The 16533-nt window shown below is 41.8% G+C and overlaps 3 protein-coding genes across 3 annotated transcripts; all 3 read left to right on the plus strand.

Moving 5' to 3' along the window:
- On the plus strand, positions 1-2049 carry ccl44 (chemokine (C-C motif) ligand 44). Its single transcript, XM_041229089.1, is given in 4 exon segments — positions 1-19; positions 646-772; positions 1223-1392; positions 1934-2049. Coding segments are annotated over 4 exon segments (432 nt in total).
- Positions 2050-3553: 1504 nt separating this feature from the next.
- On the plus strand, positions 3554-8916 carry LOC121300524. The gene is made up of 7 exons (XM_041229090.1): positions 3554-3620; positions 3851-3946; positions 4228-4312; positions 4823-5145; positions 5924-6105; positions 7020-7078; positions 7956-8916. Exons 1-7 carry the CDS (start codon positions 3554-3556, stop codon positions 8104-8106), a joined length of 963 nt encoding a protein of 320 aa, XP_041085024.1. The 3' UTR covers positions 8107-8916.
- A 3573-nt stretch (positions 8917-12489) lies between these two features.
- On the plus strand, positions 12490-15710 carry LOC121300525 (bone morphogenetic protein 2-like). The gene is made up of 5 exons (XM_041229091.1): positions 12490-12790; positions 13033-13169; positions 14208-14330; positions 14771-14966; positions 15298-15710. Exons 1-5 carry the CDS (start codon positions 12490-12492, stop codon positions 15708-15710), a joined length of 1170 nt encoding a protein of 389 aa, XP_041085025.1.
- The last annotated feature ends 823 nt before the right edge of the window (positions 15711-16533 follow it).

A 16533-nucleotide genomic window follows, 5' to 3' on the forward strand; every position in this document is an offset into this window, starting at 1 on the left:
ATGGTGAAACTGATTCGATGTAAATGTTAAGCATTTCATGCCAATTCCTTTTAATAGCCGGTCGTGATTCAAGTCTGAATTGTTTTCTTAAATGAAAGAAAGGTCAGCTGCAACAGCAATGAAACTGAACATAATGTTCTTATTTCCATCCTGACATTTCATACAGCTAAATTGCTCTCCTAATTCGCTTATTTATTTCTATAACAAGAGTGTGCTTTTAATCACAGTCAAGCGTCTCTGTTTACGAGGCACTGGGGAAGAGGTTTCTGCGGCTTCTTTTTGATTTTTTCCATCCATTCATTGTCACATCATTGAAAACTTGAGGTCCTGATTTTGCTAAATCCATTGAATTCACTTAAACTTCACTGTGTTAATGAATTGTGGAACCATGATTAAACATGATTAAAGTATTAATTCCTGGGCCATTGGAAGGTGAAATTTTGCATTTCTCTAGCCTTGGGAAATCTATGGTGTAGCTTCCTTGGTCATTCTTAATTCCTCTACTGATAAAAACGTGACTTTGACCTCCAGCGCTGGTGGCAATCCAGCAGTGATTTTGTGAAACATTGCACTTTCCCATGTAGCCTGTGTCACCAAACTGTGGTCTGTGGATCTGCAAAGACGTTTTCAATTTGTCGTTTGAAGCTAAAGGTGTTCCAGTGCAGAGAGGCATCCAGTGCTGTGTGCAGTAATCCCAGGGGAAACTCCGCGCTACAGAGGTGAGCTTTGAAATGCAGACAGCAGGGCTGGACTGCACCATCCTAGCACTCATGTAAGCATGTTAAAGAAGTCTTCAGTAAGTATACTACTGTGATGTTTACACTCTTCCCCGTCTAAACCATGGCGATTGGCTGCAGCCAATCAAAGAGATCCGGTCACTGGACCAATACAAGGAAGTTAGGTGCTAATCAGCTTCCAAGCATACTGCAAGCAAGCATCTTATCTGCAATGTGGTTACAGAGCTTTTAACCTCATCTCACTGCCAGGGGTATCACACAACACTGCCCCTTACTTGTGCATCAGGTATAAGGATCCCACCTGCTACATCTCACCCAAAAAGGTGGGGGTGCGTGGGGTCCTAATACCTGCTGCACAGGAAGTGTGTTTTTAGTGCTCTTGCTTCACTCCAATCAAGACTTTAGTAAAACGATAAAGGCCTGGAGAATGCTTCAGTGCATGATTATGACCCTTGTGCTCTTCTGTGTCCCATGTCCTGGGACAGTCTGTACAGGAAGCAGGCTGTGAAGTGTGCTGACCCCAGGAACCGCAGAGTGAAGAGGATACTGTGCAAGGAGTCAGGGAGACTATCTTCTTTTTATTTTGCTCTAGTACGTCATGGCTCCTGTCTTTTGAAAACCATTAAAAAAAATATTGGCACTGGCTCTGACTGCTGTATTTTTGTTTAGTCTAAACAAATGAAAAATGAATATAATTGTTCTGCTGTGTCAAGCTTGTTTTGTTCTCGCATTTTGTCTTTCAAAAAAATTTAAGTTAAAGTTTGTTCTCTTTCAGGCACAGTAGACTAAGGAAGACCAGTGGCAAATCATTACAAGCTCAGCAAAAGGCTTTTGTTTGTTTTTTAGTTCTGTACCTCTGCTATGCTGGATGCATGCAAACTATCTAATCATTTTACAGATTTGACTCCACTGTTATAGGCAAGGCCAGAGTATGGCTGGTGCTGCAGTATTTCATTCTGATGAACCTGTTATAATGAGATCGTCTGGGTTTGCGTTGCCTGGCTCTCCACAGCTGAGCATTTCGTCGCAAAGTCAACTGTAATTCATGTTGGTAGTTTTCCATATACTGTACTAACATTATGGCTTCTGGTAGTAGATATCATTTTGAAGTTTCTTTGTTACATGATGTTAAATAAAAGATCTAAATTATGTTCATATAGTGTTTTTTTTAAGTTGTCTCGTTCCTAAAATTCTAGGTGATGCCAAACTTTTGGCCAGTATATCTCGGAATAGGAACGTCTCCTTATCTTCGGCGCTGCTTGACCCAAAGTTAGACCAAAGCTCATCCTACAGGGGTGGGAACGGGTTTTGAAGCTCAAAGGCGTATGCTTTGATCTGAGCAGCACAATCAATGTGAAAATGGCCGATTGTCAGAAACAGCCACAACAAGAGAGGCTTCAAAGACAACAGGCTTAATCCACAAAAGAAAACTATTGCGGTGTCTGCCGCTAGGATCTTAGCAGGGATATACTCTGATAAATTAGGATTTATTTTGAGATGCAGGACACAGCAACTTCAAATGCAAATCTACTAAGGCACTGTATACATGACCTGATTTCACAACCATAAAATCTTTGGGGGGAAAAAAACAGTGTTATCTAGTTCTCAAAACTAATCGTACGAAACCATCTATATGTACATCCAGTACATGTGCACATTAAAATGTACTGTAGATACGTTTTATTAAGATTAATTAACATAAGAAACATCTGCTAACTTTGTTGAAGCTGCATTCACAAAGATCACAGTGGAAAGTTTAAAACCACCCTTTGCTATTGAATTTTAACCCGCGTGTATCATTGTTCTGTAACTACGCAGCTTACAAAATCCACTACTTTCATTCTTCTAACTTCTAAGCAGTCCTCCTTAGACTCTTTTAGACAGACGCTCACGGGAACTCCGGAAAGATCCGAGCAACTCTGCCGAATCACTGCTGCATGTTATTTTCAATACCCTGAAAGAACCACCAAGTGCACTAGATAGAATCTCTTTTTCCAACTTTTGCAACTAAATAGCTGTCTACTCTGCAGTATGGATCTTAAAAGATAGAAACACCATGGCAACTGCAGAAAAAAAAGCTGGTTCCCATCTATAATAGTCCTGCAAGATTTATACTGCATGCAGATTACAAAGAAGGCACCCATTAGATGTATACCTCAAGGGTTAAATAAACACATTTGAAACTTGAAAAAAGCATAGTCCTTAAGATATTTAGGTTGTTTTTTTTTTGCTTTTATTTTTGCTGCAAGGCTTCTATAATCTTAAGCACTGGCCAGTTATTTAAACTGTATTCCTAAACTCTCGAGTAGGACAGCCTGAAATGAAAAAACATTTGTTGCTGCATTGAATAAACAAAAGGGGGATCGTTTTCTTTAACCCTGAACCCCTGCTGCTGCTGTTTACATGGCCTGAACTGTTTTCGTTTCAAGTCCAGGTGCCAAATACTTTATCTCCCACATGAAAGATGATTAATGCAATGATAGCTGCTCCAAAGTGCCTTGACCCCCTTAAAACCACCAGAGCTTATGCTCCTTAAGCAGTTAATTAAGTTGAAGTGGGACTGTACTGCAAACAACGTCAGGAGAATTCCCAGCCCAAGTGAGAACTTGATTCTTGGAGATTCCCTTTGAAGTGCAGCCCCCCTCTGAAACTCGATTAACCCTTTGGCTTTGAATCCCGCTGGTGTTTATCAGGCTTATCCAGTGGCGTTTTGTAAGGAATATACAAGCCCAAGCAAGGCTGGGCATAAATATCAGGGCTTCCTCGGCTGAGTAGCATTCAGGAGCTTTGCATTAAGAGTGCAGCATCACTGGAACATGAGGAGCCTAGCAGTGAAGATGCTGTCCCCCTGCCTTGTCATTGCACTTTCCTTCAGCCTTGCCTGTAAGTACCGCATGCTTTCAAATCATATCTAGCAATGTCTTTTACTGAATTACAGTGGAAATGCAGATTGACTCCCGTAAAGGAGAAGATACACATCTGAAAGTATTGTTTTTTCCCATACAGTGACACATATTGACGAGGCATATAGAGAAGTTTGAGATGTCTGGTCAGCCTGTAAACCATGTGCTGCTTTGGTGTTTAATTGGTGCTTTCTTCCCTGTGTGTTTTAGTTGCTGGGGTGCTCAACAGGCAAGGAGACCGGAGGAATCTCTTCGCTGACAGAGGCTGCTGTAAGAGACACAGCCACTTCATTTATGTGGGCCAAGGTATGATTAACAGCAGACAGCTAAGTGTATTCTTTTTGACAGCAGTGTTTGGCACTGATGAAATAAATGATATACATTGTTTTTGCTCAAAAGAGCCAGGTTTCGGTAAGATATTTTTGTCGAGGGAAAGTGTGTTCGAAAACAAACAGTGGAGGTGCTTGCAAGCTTTTGATACCATGGTAACTGCACTCACCTATTTCTATTGAAATCTTTAAATTGTTGTGCATTTGCGTGTGCAGCTACACTGTACTGAATTTAATCTTTTTTTTTTTCTCCAATAGATATCTCTGGCAGTCCTGTGAGTGTGGATGTCGGGGTGTGCAGGTCACTCTGTGGGGGATCCCAGAGGAACCACGCCCCCTATGGGTCAGGATACTCCAAACACACGTCTATGCTGGACTTCCTCAGAACCAAGAAGGTAAAGCACAGAGTCATTTCCCCCTGATACCACTAGGTGGTGCTAATTCACATGCTGTCGTGTCATTTTCCATCTTTTCAATAGTTCCCTCCAGGGGCTGCGAGATCAATTGTGTGCAGTGAATTACTAAGACAGTTCTTGGAAGGCAGAAATTGATGACTAAGAAAAAAACATATTTTGTTTCACATAAAAAAAGTTGTAAAATGCTCATATGCATTTATATATGTGTCTGTGTCTACATTAACTGTTGTGCCTCCCTCCTGCCCCCTTGTGGTGAAAATAATAATTTCTTTCAACACATCAACAGCACTCAATCGTACCAGTCAGGTGAACCACACATTTAAAGTCCCCCCCCCCCCCTCGGATGTTACAAAAATTATTATTATTATATTATATATTATTATTTATTATATTATATTACTGTGTAAGTCATGTTACGCTTTATCAAGTGTTACAAGTTCAAGTTGTGACTCGAGCACGAAAAGGGGGTCTGATTCTTTTGACGACGCTGCGGGTGAACGCCCTGCCCCTGAGCTGTCCGCGGCTGCCGGTCTGGAGCCGTCCTGCCCGGCGGGGTCTGTGTGCGAGCCGACCGCAGTGCGAGTGGAGCGCGTCCTGCTGTTCGAGGGGCTGCGGGAGGTGGAGGTGATTGACGAGTGCCATTGCGAGGCGAGTCCCGGGCAGTGCGTACGCATGCCAGCTCTCAAGACCTTCTTCTTTGAGACACCCTATGAAACCGTCATCGACATGGGCAAGTGCTCTAGCCCTGCGGTAACCACAGGTATGTGTCGCTACAGACACCACAGCAGTTCTACCCTTATAAAAACATGATTGTACTAGCTCCGAGAACAAGAAAACACCCATCTGAACAGGGCATGATGTACTTAGTTTGGCTCTTAAGCTGAAGAAACACAAAGCCACTTTGCAGCTTGGAACTTGGTTTCAGGAGACTGGGTTTCAGGCCACTGCACGGCACACCAGGGGAGACTTGGGGTTTGATCCAGCAAGTTGCCTCAGACTAGGTCTCCTGGAACCAGGTTTCAAGCCGCTGTCCCTGAAAAACTGGCTTTGTGTTCCCTCAGCTGTAAAGTTCTTCTCTGACAATGCAGCAGATTTATGTGACCTTAACTGATGAGCAACAAATTGGGTTATCTAAAATTGTAAACATATATGATTTAACTACAGCTTGTCTTGTTCCAAGCGATTTGTGCGGCCGTCAATCACAGCTCTGCCGATGTACCACTTTCTGGCCCTTCATATTGCAACATTACTGCGTCCAAAATAAAGCTGTACTTTTTTCAATTTTTTTTTTTTGTAAGGCCAGTTCGTATTACCCTTAGCAAAGCAATTGTAAATGAGCAATCTAATTTAACTAGCAAAATAAAAACTCTGCTTATTTGATGTCGTGCACATCTTGTGTTTTCACACTCCAAATTCAGTATGTATGTCACACTCAGATTGACCTGCAAAAGCAAATGGTACTGTGCTATTTATTTAAATTGCATTCTGACAGTACACCTTGGTTTTTTTTTTCTCTCTCGTCCTTATTTTCTGATCAGACGGCTTCTCGTGTGTTCCCACAAAGTTCCAGTCCGTGCTGGTGGAAAGCCCTAACAAGGTGGAGCTGGTGCAGGCAGTGGAGACGTGTGAGCTGAAGGAGAGGTGCTACAGGGTGCCCTATCTGGAGTATTACTACGAGACTGTCTACAGCTCCAGTGGAGTCAAGGAAGAGAAGCTCAAGGTGAGGTGCACATAACCTCTGCTGCCTGGGTACGAAGCTTCGGTGGGCGATTTTAGGAGAAGCCACCCCTTGGCACTGTGGAATCTCCCTGGATTACCGCAACCCCCTACTTGGGTTATACCAGGGTTATCCCAAAAATAGGGGGGCAGTGCAACCCAGGGATACAGTTGGATCAGATGAACCCCCTTAATGTAATATTTGTAGTGATAATAGTCCCACTAAAGCATGTGGTACTGATTTATATTTATACTGTGACCCTTTACTTCTTACTACAAAGGCAGTTATGGTAGGATGACTGTGAGTTTAGGGTTACATGCCTTTAGTGACAATAACAGTGGGGCCCTGTGCTCTTAAAGCTGAAGGATTATTTTGTGGCTTGGAACTTGGTTTCAGGCCACTGCTTGGCACACCAGGGGAGACAGCAAAGCTGCTACAAACGAGGTCTCCTGAAGCCAAGTTTCAAGCTACTGTTCCTGAAAAAGCCGCTTCATTTTTCCCTGTACAGCTTTGCTGTCCTGTATATTTTATAGCATTCCAACAGGAACCTTCCCTGCCATTTAAAAGTAATTCCCTATAAATAAGTTGCACTAGTATGCACCACACAGAAAATAATTCCTTCCTGTTAGTATCAAAAATAAGGATATCTTTTCATTATTCCAGTACACAGATGTTACAGCATCTGATTAATCTACTGCATTGGGTGTCATCAGTAATTTAGCAAATTGCTGTGTGTTTAGCACACACAACATGTGCTAGGGAGTGTATTCACAAACAGTCTCCTCAGGAACCAAACCAAGACACTTAAAATGCTAACGAACCAGCCCCTATCTCCCCCAGCTGGGGGGGGGGGGGTCTCTGCATATTCACCACATGCTGGGTCGTAATGGCCTCTTTGTTTTGTTAATTTTCTCCAGGAAATTGACGTGGGCAGATGTTTGGGAGCCTGTTCCCCAGGAAATCGCTGCCTGCTCAGGTAAGCACAGCTGGGGCAACATCCCCACCCTCCCCACCCTCCTCAGCAGCCCTGCAAACCTGCCAGTTTATTTTAACACCCGAACCTCGTGTGTAAACCTCACAGGGAGGGTGCGAAGTGCTTTTCTAACAAGCCCTTAGAGCCCGCTTGCACAACCTCATGTTTAAACGACACCCCTATATTAGACACGGCTTCTGAACACAGCTTTGAATTTTAGGGGTTGACGTTACACAAGGAAGCCTTTTGGGAGCTGTTAACTTGTAGTTGACACTTGGGAGCAATTGGCCACCATGTGCAGCAGTCAGGAATTAGAATACACATTAAAGGGGCATTTTGTTGGTTAATAACCCTAGCACTGGTTTACAGCTGCCAGACTGATCCATCCCTTTAAACATCTGCATGCAATACATGGTCTTAACCTCCTTTGCTGATTGTGTAACTGTGCATGTACCACGTTTCCTATCTGTGCTATACTTTTCAGTGTAGTTTTGGCATATTGTAATACTGGTGCAGCAACTAGAAAAAAGAATCACCAACGAGCACAGCAGTTCTATACAGAAGTTTGTTCAAGTTTGACATTCAAGTAGCTAGGCAGAGTTTGCTCACCAAAGGATAGCGAATAATCCTATTGTGTCCTGCAAGTTCTGGTGAGCCACAACCCTGCAGGTTTGCTGGCTATCTTTAAATCAATCAGACCTGGATAAAATATATACTGAACAGTTAAGAAAACATGTGGTTCAGTTAATTAATTCATCACTCAGGTGGGATGAAAACCAGAAAAGCCAGCAGCTCTCCAGGACCAGGGTTGATCACCCCTGTCCTACAACGTTGTGTTTTGAAGAGTGGTTTGCAGTGCTGTCTTTCTCTTGTGTCCCAGGGATTCCCGTCACAGTGATCAGTGTCTGGTATGGGCGGAGGGGTCTTCCGGCTCCTGCTCGCCCCAGGAATACGAGAGCTTCACTTTCCGCAGTCGGAACGGCCTTATCCGCACTGTGCTGGCCATCAGCTCCTGCAAGTGCCAGTCATGAAACCTCCCGCCCGCTCGGGGTCACAGCACAGCCTTCACCAGGACTCCTGCAGCAGCCACGCAAGCACATAGACAGCAACCAGAGAAGAAACTGCCGCTGTGCAATTCTAAAGACTTTGGCCTTATATGCATGTGATGTGTGGGAATGTATAGAGGGGTTCATCTTCAACACGCTGTAGGAGTCATGATTGCAGAACAGGCTTTTTTTTTTTTTTTTTTTTTTCATTGACAGTCAAGGCGAACTGGAACAGCGTTGATGAATGCGTGGATTGTTGTATGCAGCGTGCAGGTGATCCATCGAAACGGGTTTGCGTGTTACTCACACTCGTTTCCTGCTGCCTCTATGTCAACGGGGAGCAGAAAACTGCAACGTGAGGCATTGCATGTGCAAGAAACGCTGCAATTGTCTTTTTGAATAAGGTGCACGTTTATGTTCTGCCCACCAGGTGGTGCTATGCTGCAGTTAAGATCAAGGCGGTTAATTGTGGAATTAGGTGCTGTACCCGTCTGTTTCCTTGACTGTGCCTCTGTAATTATATGTAATGAAAACACTTGTTTCATTAACTGAGAAAACCCATTGAAAGTACATCTAGGGCAGAAACATGGAATATAATTTCAAGAGACGATCAGATTTCAGCAGTGTAGGCTAAATCAGTTACACGCAGCGTAAGGACATGCGTTCATTAAATCGCTGCGTTATCGAGTTATAAGAATCTAGTTGTATAATATGGGGGGAAGGGAAAGCAATATTTTGTAAATAAAATGTATTTGAAAATTGAATGAGATCTCTGTGATGGAATTTAGAATGTGTGAGTTACTGCGTTTTCAATAAATAATAATAATAATAATAATAATAATAATAATAATAATAATAATAATAATAATAATAATTGCTACACATCACAAATTACCTGGAGCTAGTTTTTGGACGAGAATGTTATTCGTGATGTGATAAATATGTTTGAGAAGCGACATTTACACAATGTTCTAGTGGCTACTCTAATAAATAAGAGACATGGGGCTAGATTTTTAAAGCTATGCCAAAGTATGAGGGCTTTTTTTCTGCTTTATAGGGAGTTTTTCTCATTATGCGACTTCTAATTGTTTGTGAATGAATATGCAGTAACCCCAAAAGAAACGTGTACAATTCTATAAGAAATTTTTGGACTGGTAATCTTTCTTGGTGTCTTCAGTGTTAATACGCAGTGCTAAGCTAATGTTTTATTAGCGGGGGTATCTTCCACAGCAAACGACAGCGGTGGCTGTTTTCTTGTACCGAATCTGTTTTATTAACGAATTTGAAAAAACAAAAGAATGCAATCGCAAAGGGAGTTTTCTCTTCATTTTATATATAGCTTTGAAAGGAGGTATAACCGCGGGGTAAAAAAACGAAAAATTAAAATGTGTTTTCTTGAATTGAATTAAAAAAACCAACAGGTTTAGTGCATTGTGTTTTGCTTTTCTTTCTACACAGCTGAAGAAGGTCGTATTTGCGCCCAGGCTTGTGTTCCCTAGATGATAATCAACTATCAAATTCCTGATTTGACTGACTTTATTTTTCCTTGTTGGCATACGTTGAGGTGAACGGGACGTGGCTTGTTTCGGGGTGCAGTTTGGAAGCATGTGGCAAAGTTCAAAGGCAGAAGCAGGGTGTGATTCTGAGGGCTACGGTCAAAGGGCCGCTTGCCAGGATTTGAAATGATTAAAAGAGCCACAAATCAATCACCCCAGTAAATCATCATCAACCAAAAAACAGAGGCTAATCTAATTAGACTGAGATACACGTGCAAATATACAGAGCCAGCTCTTGTGAACCTCTCAAATGTCGAATAATGAAGGCTTTATCGCTTTATTGTATCGTACTGAAACACTTTTTATGCCCATTCCATATTAGCAAAGACATATATCATTGCATAAACTAAATAATCTATTAGTACTGATCAATCCCTAATAGTATGTATACCGCTGGTGACTAATCAGTGGGCTGTACTTGGACATCACTGTTGTATTTATACGTCTTAATCGTCAATATTCTATACTGAAAGCAGATTTACAATCCCCAGTTAACGAAGCTGATAAAGTCAAATGCAAATGACGTGAAATTGATGTTTATCTGGATTATTAAAAGATAACTCAGCTGGAGCCGATTAGATTTGGTTGCATTGGCAAACACGCCCCCCATTATTACAGTGCATGCTGATAACGTTTATCCTTCTACTAATTGCATTATAAGTTAACAAGCTTTACCGCTGAATAAATACGGTGCACAATTAACCGCTGAGATCCAACCCGTTTAATGTTTTTACAGTTTCAGCTTCTATTTGTACTGTTTATCTGAGGCGTTGTTCTCATTAATTCTGAGATCTGCGATAACGCAAAGTCAAGCCAACGGCCCATGGGTGCAGGATCGCTGTATGCAAGGCTATAGTCATTGCTCCACTTCCCTGTCTAGCTCAAATGCTTCATATTTTTGTCATAAGCTTCTACATTTCCACAGATCACAAGTTGATCCAAGTTATAGAAAAGCCGCAGACGTGTACAGTGCTACATCATTATGTGTTATGACTCACGGTGACGTGTAAATATTTTATATGGCTTGCTTTTCATATTGCTCTGTATCATTATGATTCGTATGGAGAAGTACTATTTTAATAACGCTGTATCAGGTTCCCATGTAGGAGTCGGGGTTTTATATTGATCTTTTCAGTCGACTGCTATTAAATAAATCATTTCTCAAGTAGACTTTGTGATTACAAAGATTTTAGACTGCGTACTGAACCAAAAAGCGTCAAGCATTCCCTTATGTGCGCACCACGTTACTGGATCCTAGGCTGATGTCTTATCCTTGCACTATTTCACTGTCATTGTAGATATAACTTCTTGTAATCCTAACTTGCTACACCCTTGTCCATATTGTATTTACAGTATTATTTGCACTTATTGTAAACTACACTGTATTATATACGAAGCTTGCATTGTAACCATGCAAGTCGCATTGGATAAAGATTCGATTTTTAATTTAGTTTATCCCAACACATTTACAGATATCCAAGCTAAATTACAACACCGTATATTTGAAATATTTTTCATGTTAAAACTACAGGAGAGTATGTATGTATATGATCTGCGGAAAATATAGTTTACTATAACACAATCTTGGTTTCTAGAAAGCTATCAGGCTACTATACGGATCCTATAACGATTCCTTATTCTTCGGGACCGAGACTCGTGGAGGAAATATTTATTCCTTTCAATTCAATTTATTTATTGTTATAAAAAAAAAAAAAACCATTTACTTATTCTTATTGCTCGTTTTGATGAATTGTAGTAGATCAAATGTCATTTTTTTCTTTTCATATTGGAGTTAAATGAATGTGTGGCATCTATTTTTAAACGGAATAGAATCTATCGTTTTCACAGCCTACCAAAGTTTTCTCTTTTACATATTTCTATAATGAGAACAATTATTTACTAGGACCATACAATGTATAAAGGACCTTTAATAAATGATATTATTATTATCTTTTTTATTATTATTATTATTATTATTATTATTATTATTATTATTATTATTATTATTATTATTATTATTATAAATAGCTATATATATATATATATATATATATATATATATATATATATATATATATATATATATATATATATATATAGTTTTTACTATGAAATATTAAGTACCCATGACTCGTAGTCTTATTTACACAGTAACTATTTCTGCAGTAGACTTACCTTGCGGTGTATTTATAGGGAACACCCTGTTTGACCAGCTGACCGATTCATTTATCGATAGCAACCTATAAGGGCCTCTCTGCAGTTAGCAGGCGATTCTCCTTATTTTATTCTTAAGGTAATTGGCATTCCTGTAAAACCCTATTCTCTTATTTGTCTAGTTAATCGATCCGTTAATAAGGAAGGTCGCCTCCCGCGGAGAGTAAACTTCCCTCGCTGAGATTTTAACAATGGATGCTTTTTTTTTCACGTTCTCTGTAGAGAAATGATTCCAAACCCTCCCCTCCTGTTCCTAGAATTTGCTGGTAATTGAATGTTGAAAACCAACGGCTTTAACCCTGCAATTATAATAGGTCCACCCTTACATGCTTATTGGACTGTGCCGTTATCTCTGTTCTGCGTCCGCAGGGTCGGGTTTCACACCTTGTTAACGCTACATAATCTTTCTTTATATTCTCTGATTACTGGTTTGCAAACACGAGTTAATGTGATCTTTATTGTTGTTGTCCTGAGGTCTCAGAGCTTTGTGGCTTGGATATAAAACAGTGGCCGGAGAGGGTTGCAAATCACTTCAAGTCTGGATTTCACGGGAGTATCGCCAGCATTCACGGAGCGGCGGTTATTTTTTTTCGGCAGCATGTTTTCGGCGGTCTTGTTGTTCTCCTTTTCCTTGGTCAGCGTCTGCTATACGAGGCCGGCCGCGAATGCCTTGGAAAAGGACTCTCTGCTGGAGCACGAGTCGGAAGAAGTAAGGTCTGCAGCCATCAAGAGGCTGTTGGAAGTGTTCGGCATGGAGGATCCGCCGCACGCCCCGGGGCTGCTGAAGCAACCGCCACAGTACATGCTCGACCTGTACAACACAGTGGCTGACGTGGACGGGGTTACCAGGGACCCAGACCTGCTCGAAGGAAACACGGTCCGCAGTTTCTTCAATAAAAGTAAGATATGTTTCATTGGGCAGTTTACACTTAAATAAGAAAACCAACAAACAAAGCAAAGTTAATTTTGTTATGGGTGCATAAATGATATATTTGATGAATATATATATATATATATATATATATATATATATATATATATATATACACACACACACACACACCTGTAGGGAAATGTTTGACTGTATTCCTGTCTTGATGTGCATTTACTGACGGTGGCCCTGCTTTCGTTTTTTCTGTAGTTCACGATGAACAGGTTCAGTACCTTTTCAACCTGTCCTCTGTGGCTAAGAAAGAGATGGTTCTCACTGCGGAGCTCCACCTCTTCAAGATGAAGCCCCGCACTACAGCGCTGTTCAACAGACATCACTTTTGCCAGGTACAAAACTTCCACCAGTATACAGTCCTGCCGGCCAAAACTTCCACCAGTATACAGTACTGCCGGCCAAAACTTCCACCAGTATACAGTACTGCCGGCCAAAACTTCCACCAGTATACAGTACTGCCGGCCAAAACTTCCACCAGTATACAGTACTGCCGGCCAAAACTTCCACCAGTATACAGTACTGCCGGCCAAAACTTCCACCAGTATACAGTACTGCCGGCCAAAACTTCCACCAGTATACAGTACTGCCGGCCAAAACTTCAACCAGTATACAGTACTGCCGTCTCCTGTGCTTAAACAAACACATACAAAAAACTTTTTTCATTTGCATTAAATGCAGTTATATTTATATGGATTCAACTATTAGTGTCCTATACTTTTTTCGTTTAAGAAATTTGTTAAAAATATAATATGTGAGATTGTGCTGGGAAGATATGTTGGGTTATTTTGAACCCATACACCAAGGAATAGAGTTTATTTTGTATAGGCACACACACACACACACACACACACACACACACACACTCACTCACTTGTATTCTTATACTCATGGGGGTCTTCTCATTGACTCTCACTATATTTTCTATTTCTGACAAAACTCCACACAGGGTGAAAGTCGACAACAAAATAATTATTTATTTAATTTTTAATTATTTTTTTAAGGCGTATTTAATTCTTAAACATGTTTTTACAAAGTGGGGACGTCCCCACAACGTCGTTTTTTTTTTCTCAGCAGTTACTATCTTTTGTGGGGACATTTTCTCAAATTTTGTCCTAACATTGATAGTAATGTAATTTATCAATTGCATTCTTCTCCCAGTTGCATAGAATTTAAATGAGTTTAAATGACTATTGTTTTCTGTTGATGTCCTATTATCAGCAACCAGAGCACAGTGGGGGGCATGATTAAGCATTCTCACTCCTTGTTACATCCCAATTATGTTGATGAGCGCTCATGAATAACACTTGACGCAGGTGTCCTGGCTGCTGGATGTGTACTAGGTGCTAATAAGAGCCTCTTTCCTTTGGTAGGTGAGTATCTATCAGGTCCTTGATGTCAACAACATGAACGCCTCCCATGGCAGGAAGCTGCTGTCTTCAAGACTCATCCCGATCCATTCCTCTGGGTGGGAAGTCTTCTCCATCACACAAGCGGTGAGCCCAGGACCCTTCCATACTGTAATATTTGACCCATAAGCCATTCCAGCTTTAGCGTGATCCCTTAGCTTCCGACAAAACTCCGGAAGGGGTCTCACTGTATTCTCCCTCCCCATTGTAGTAAGAGATGTTTCCACCTATGTTCCACCCACCTTTTTGATCTATGGTACATTCCACAATTATGATCGATGTTGCATTTGTCTTTTGTATTCACTAGAGCAGAGGTGGCCAAAGTGGTCCCTTCCACTCCTTTGGAAGGTTTGGCATCACCTGTATAATTCCAAGTGATGCCAAACTTTTGGCCATAGCTGTAGTTAATTATATTATTTTACCTGTTTAACCTGGAGTGGAATAGCCCTCCGGGACCCTGATTGATTGATTGGACGCCCCTACACTAAAGCAGATCTAATTGGGATTCCCCTGGCTTATTCCTGCAGGTGCGCTCGTGGGCTGCCGATGAGCACAGTAACCACGGCCTCTTGGTGAAGATCCGTAACCTGGGGGGCAGCCAGGTGGAGCACAGCCCAGTCCGCTTCGCCTCGGGCAGGGATCACCACCACAGCAAGCAGCCCATGCTAGTGCTGTTCACCGACGATGGCCGCAGGACCGCTGCCCTGGAGAGCACTTTGAACGGTGAGAGAGCTTCAGCGTTTACCAGAGTTCACTAGAAATATTATCAACAGATAAGATTGACATCCGTCCTTCAGATGAGACACACAACCGAGGTCCTGTTGTAAGTGACTCTGAGGCAGCAGTTGTGATGCATAGCTCAGCCCCTAGTCTCTGTAAGTCGCTTTGGATAAAAGCGTCCGCTAAGTGAAGGATTATAAATTAGAGCCCTGCTGTAGCCTACACTACTTTGAACCAGTGATAACAGTTTATTGTAGTAATAAGTGGTAGGTTGATTGTATTTCTGAAATGTTTGGGTTTGGTTTTCTAACCCATCTCCTGTTTCCTTTTACAGATCTCAATGACGATGGTGCCCCGAGCTCCCCCCAGGGACTGAATCCTCCGAGCTCCCGAAGCGCACGCTCCCTGGAATACTCTGAGGACGACCGGCTCCCCTGCCAGCGCCACCCTCTCTACGTGGACTTCGAGGAGATCGGCTGGTCCGGCTGGATCATCTCCCCCCGGGGTTACAACGCCTACCACTGCAAAGGTTCCTGCCCATTCCCCCTGGGTCAGAACATGAGACCTACCAACCACGCCACGGTGCAATCTATTATCAACGCGCTCAAACTGACCAAAGGCATCGAGACCCCCTGCTGCGTCCCAGACAAGCTCTTCTCAATCAACCTGCTCTATTTTGACGACGACGAGAACGTGGTGCTGAAACAGTACGACGACATGGTGGCTGGGAGCTGTGGCTGCCACTAACATCTTGCAGTATCTTTCATCAGGCAGACTGGTCCCGTACAAAGCCAAGCTGCAGTGAGAGTACAGTGAACTTGTAGAAACGACAGCAGGAGTTTCCAAACGCACAGCGACTTGATATCAATTCACTGCACTCCCTAAGTGGCAGAAAAAACTACATACATTTGCTGTGTTGCATATAAAATGGTCCTTGCATGCAAGAATGCACATGGTTTTACCTTCGTCTGAGTTCATAGAAAGCAAAATATTTTCTACATGGGCACAGTGTTTATCATATAGAAATATATGTATATGGAATGGACAATTGGCCACTGTGTGGCTAACCAGATGTTCTGACAATCAGCCCTTCAAAGCACATTGGAAGTGGAGAGCTTAGCTAGCCTCTCAGGGCAGGACTGCAGTTTAAGTTATAATGTTAGAGGGCTGGGAGGGGCAGTTTCTTGGTCATGTTTTTGTTGCAATGTAAGATATGTAAATAGGTATTAAAAAAAAGAATAATATATGATATCCTTTTAAAATTCTGTAAATGTGTACATTTGTAAATGTAACGACGGGATATTTTTATGCTTAATAAAATAAACCATAAAGAAATTGAAACCTGCTGCATGTATATTCCTTCAAACTCGGAGGAAAGGGACACGGGCTTCATGAATGCATGACAGCAAATTTCTTGTACTTCTCATTATTTTTTTTTTGTGTAGCTTGCACCTTGATTGGATGCAGGTGGAACATATGCTTTGCATGCTTCCTTAAGAGGTTGACCTCAGCTACTCCCTTGAGCGAAATAACGGTGATCCACCCTGGTGTTTTCTGTCTGCATGTGGCT

Source organism: Polyodon spathula, chromosome 26, assembly GCF_017654505.1.
Source record: "Polyodon spathula isolate WHYD16114869_AA chromosome 26, ASM1765450v1, whole genome shotgun sequence".
Lineage (NCBI taxonomy): Eukaryota > Metazoa > Chordata > Actinopteri > Acipenseriformes > Polyodontidae > Polyodon > Polyodon spathula.

What these genes read in the sequence shown, in the direction of transcription:
- LOC121300524 (XM_041229090.1), top strand. Translation starts at nt 3,554, where the DNA reads ATGAGGAGCCTAGCAGTGAAGATGCTGTCCCCCTGCCTTGTCATTGCA. An exon ending in CTTCATTTATGTGGGCCAAG is followed by an intron (nt 3,947 to 4,227) that starts GTATGATTAACA and finishes TTTCTCCAATAG; the next exon opens with ATATCTCTGGCAGTCCTGTG. An exon ending in TAGCCCTGCGGTAACCACAG is followed by an intron (nt 5,146 to 5,923) that starts GTATGTGTCGCT and finishes TTTTCTGATCAG; the next exon opens with ACGGCTTCTCGTGTGTTCCC.
- LOC121300525 (XM_041229091.1), top strand. Translation starts at nt 12,490, where the DNA reads ATGTTTTCGGCGGTCTTGTTGTTCTCCTTTTCCTTGGTCAGCGTCTGC. An exon ending in ACAGACATCACTTTTGCCAG is followed by an intron (nt 13,170 to 14,207) that starts GTACAAAACTTC and finishes TTCCTTTGGTAG; the next exon opens with GTGAGTATCTATCAGGTCCT. An exon ending in TCTTCTCCATCACACAAGCG is followed by an intron (nt 14,331 to 14,770) that starts GTGAGCCCAGGA and finishes TTATTCCTGCAG; the next exon opens with GTGCGCTCGTGGGCTGCCGA.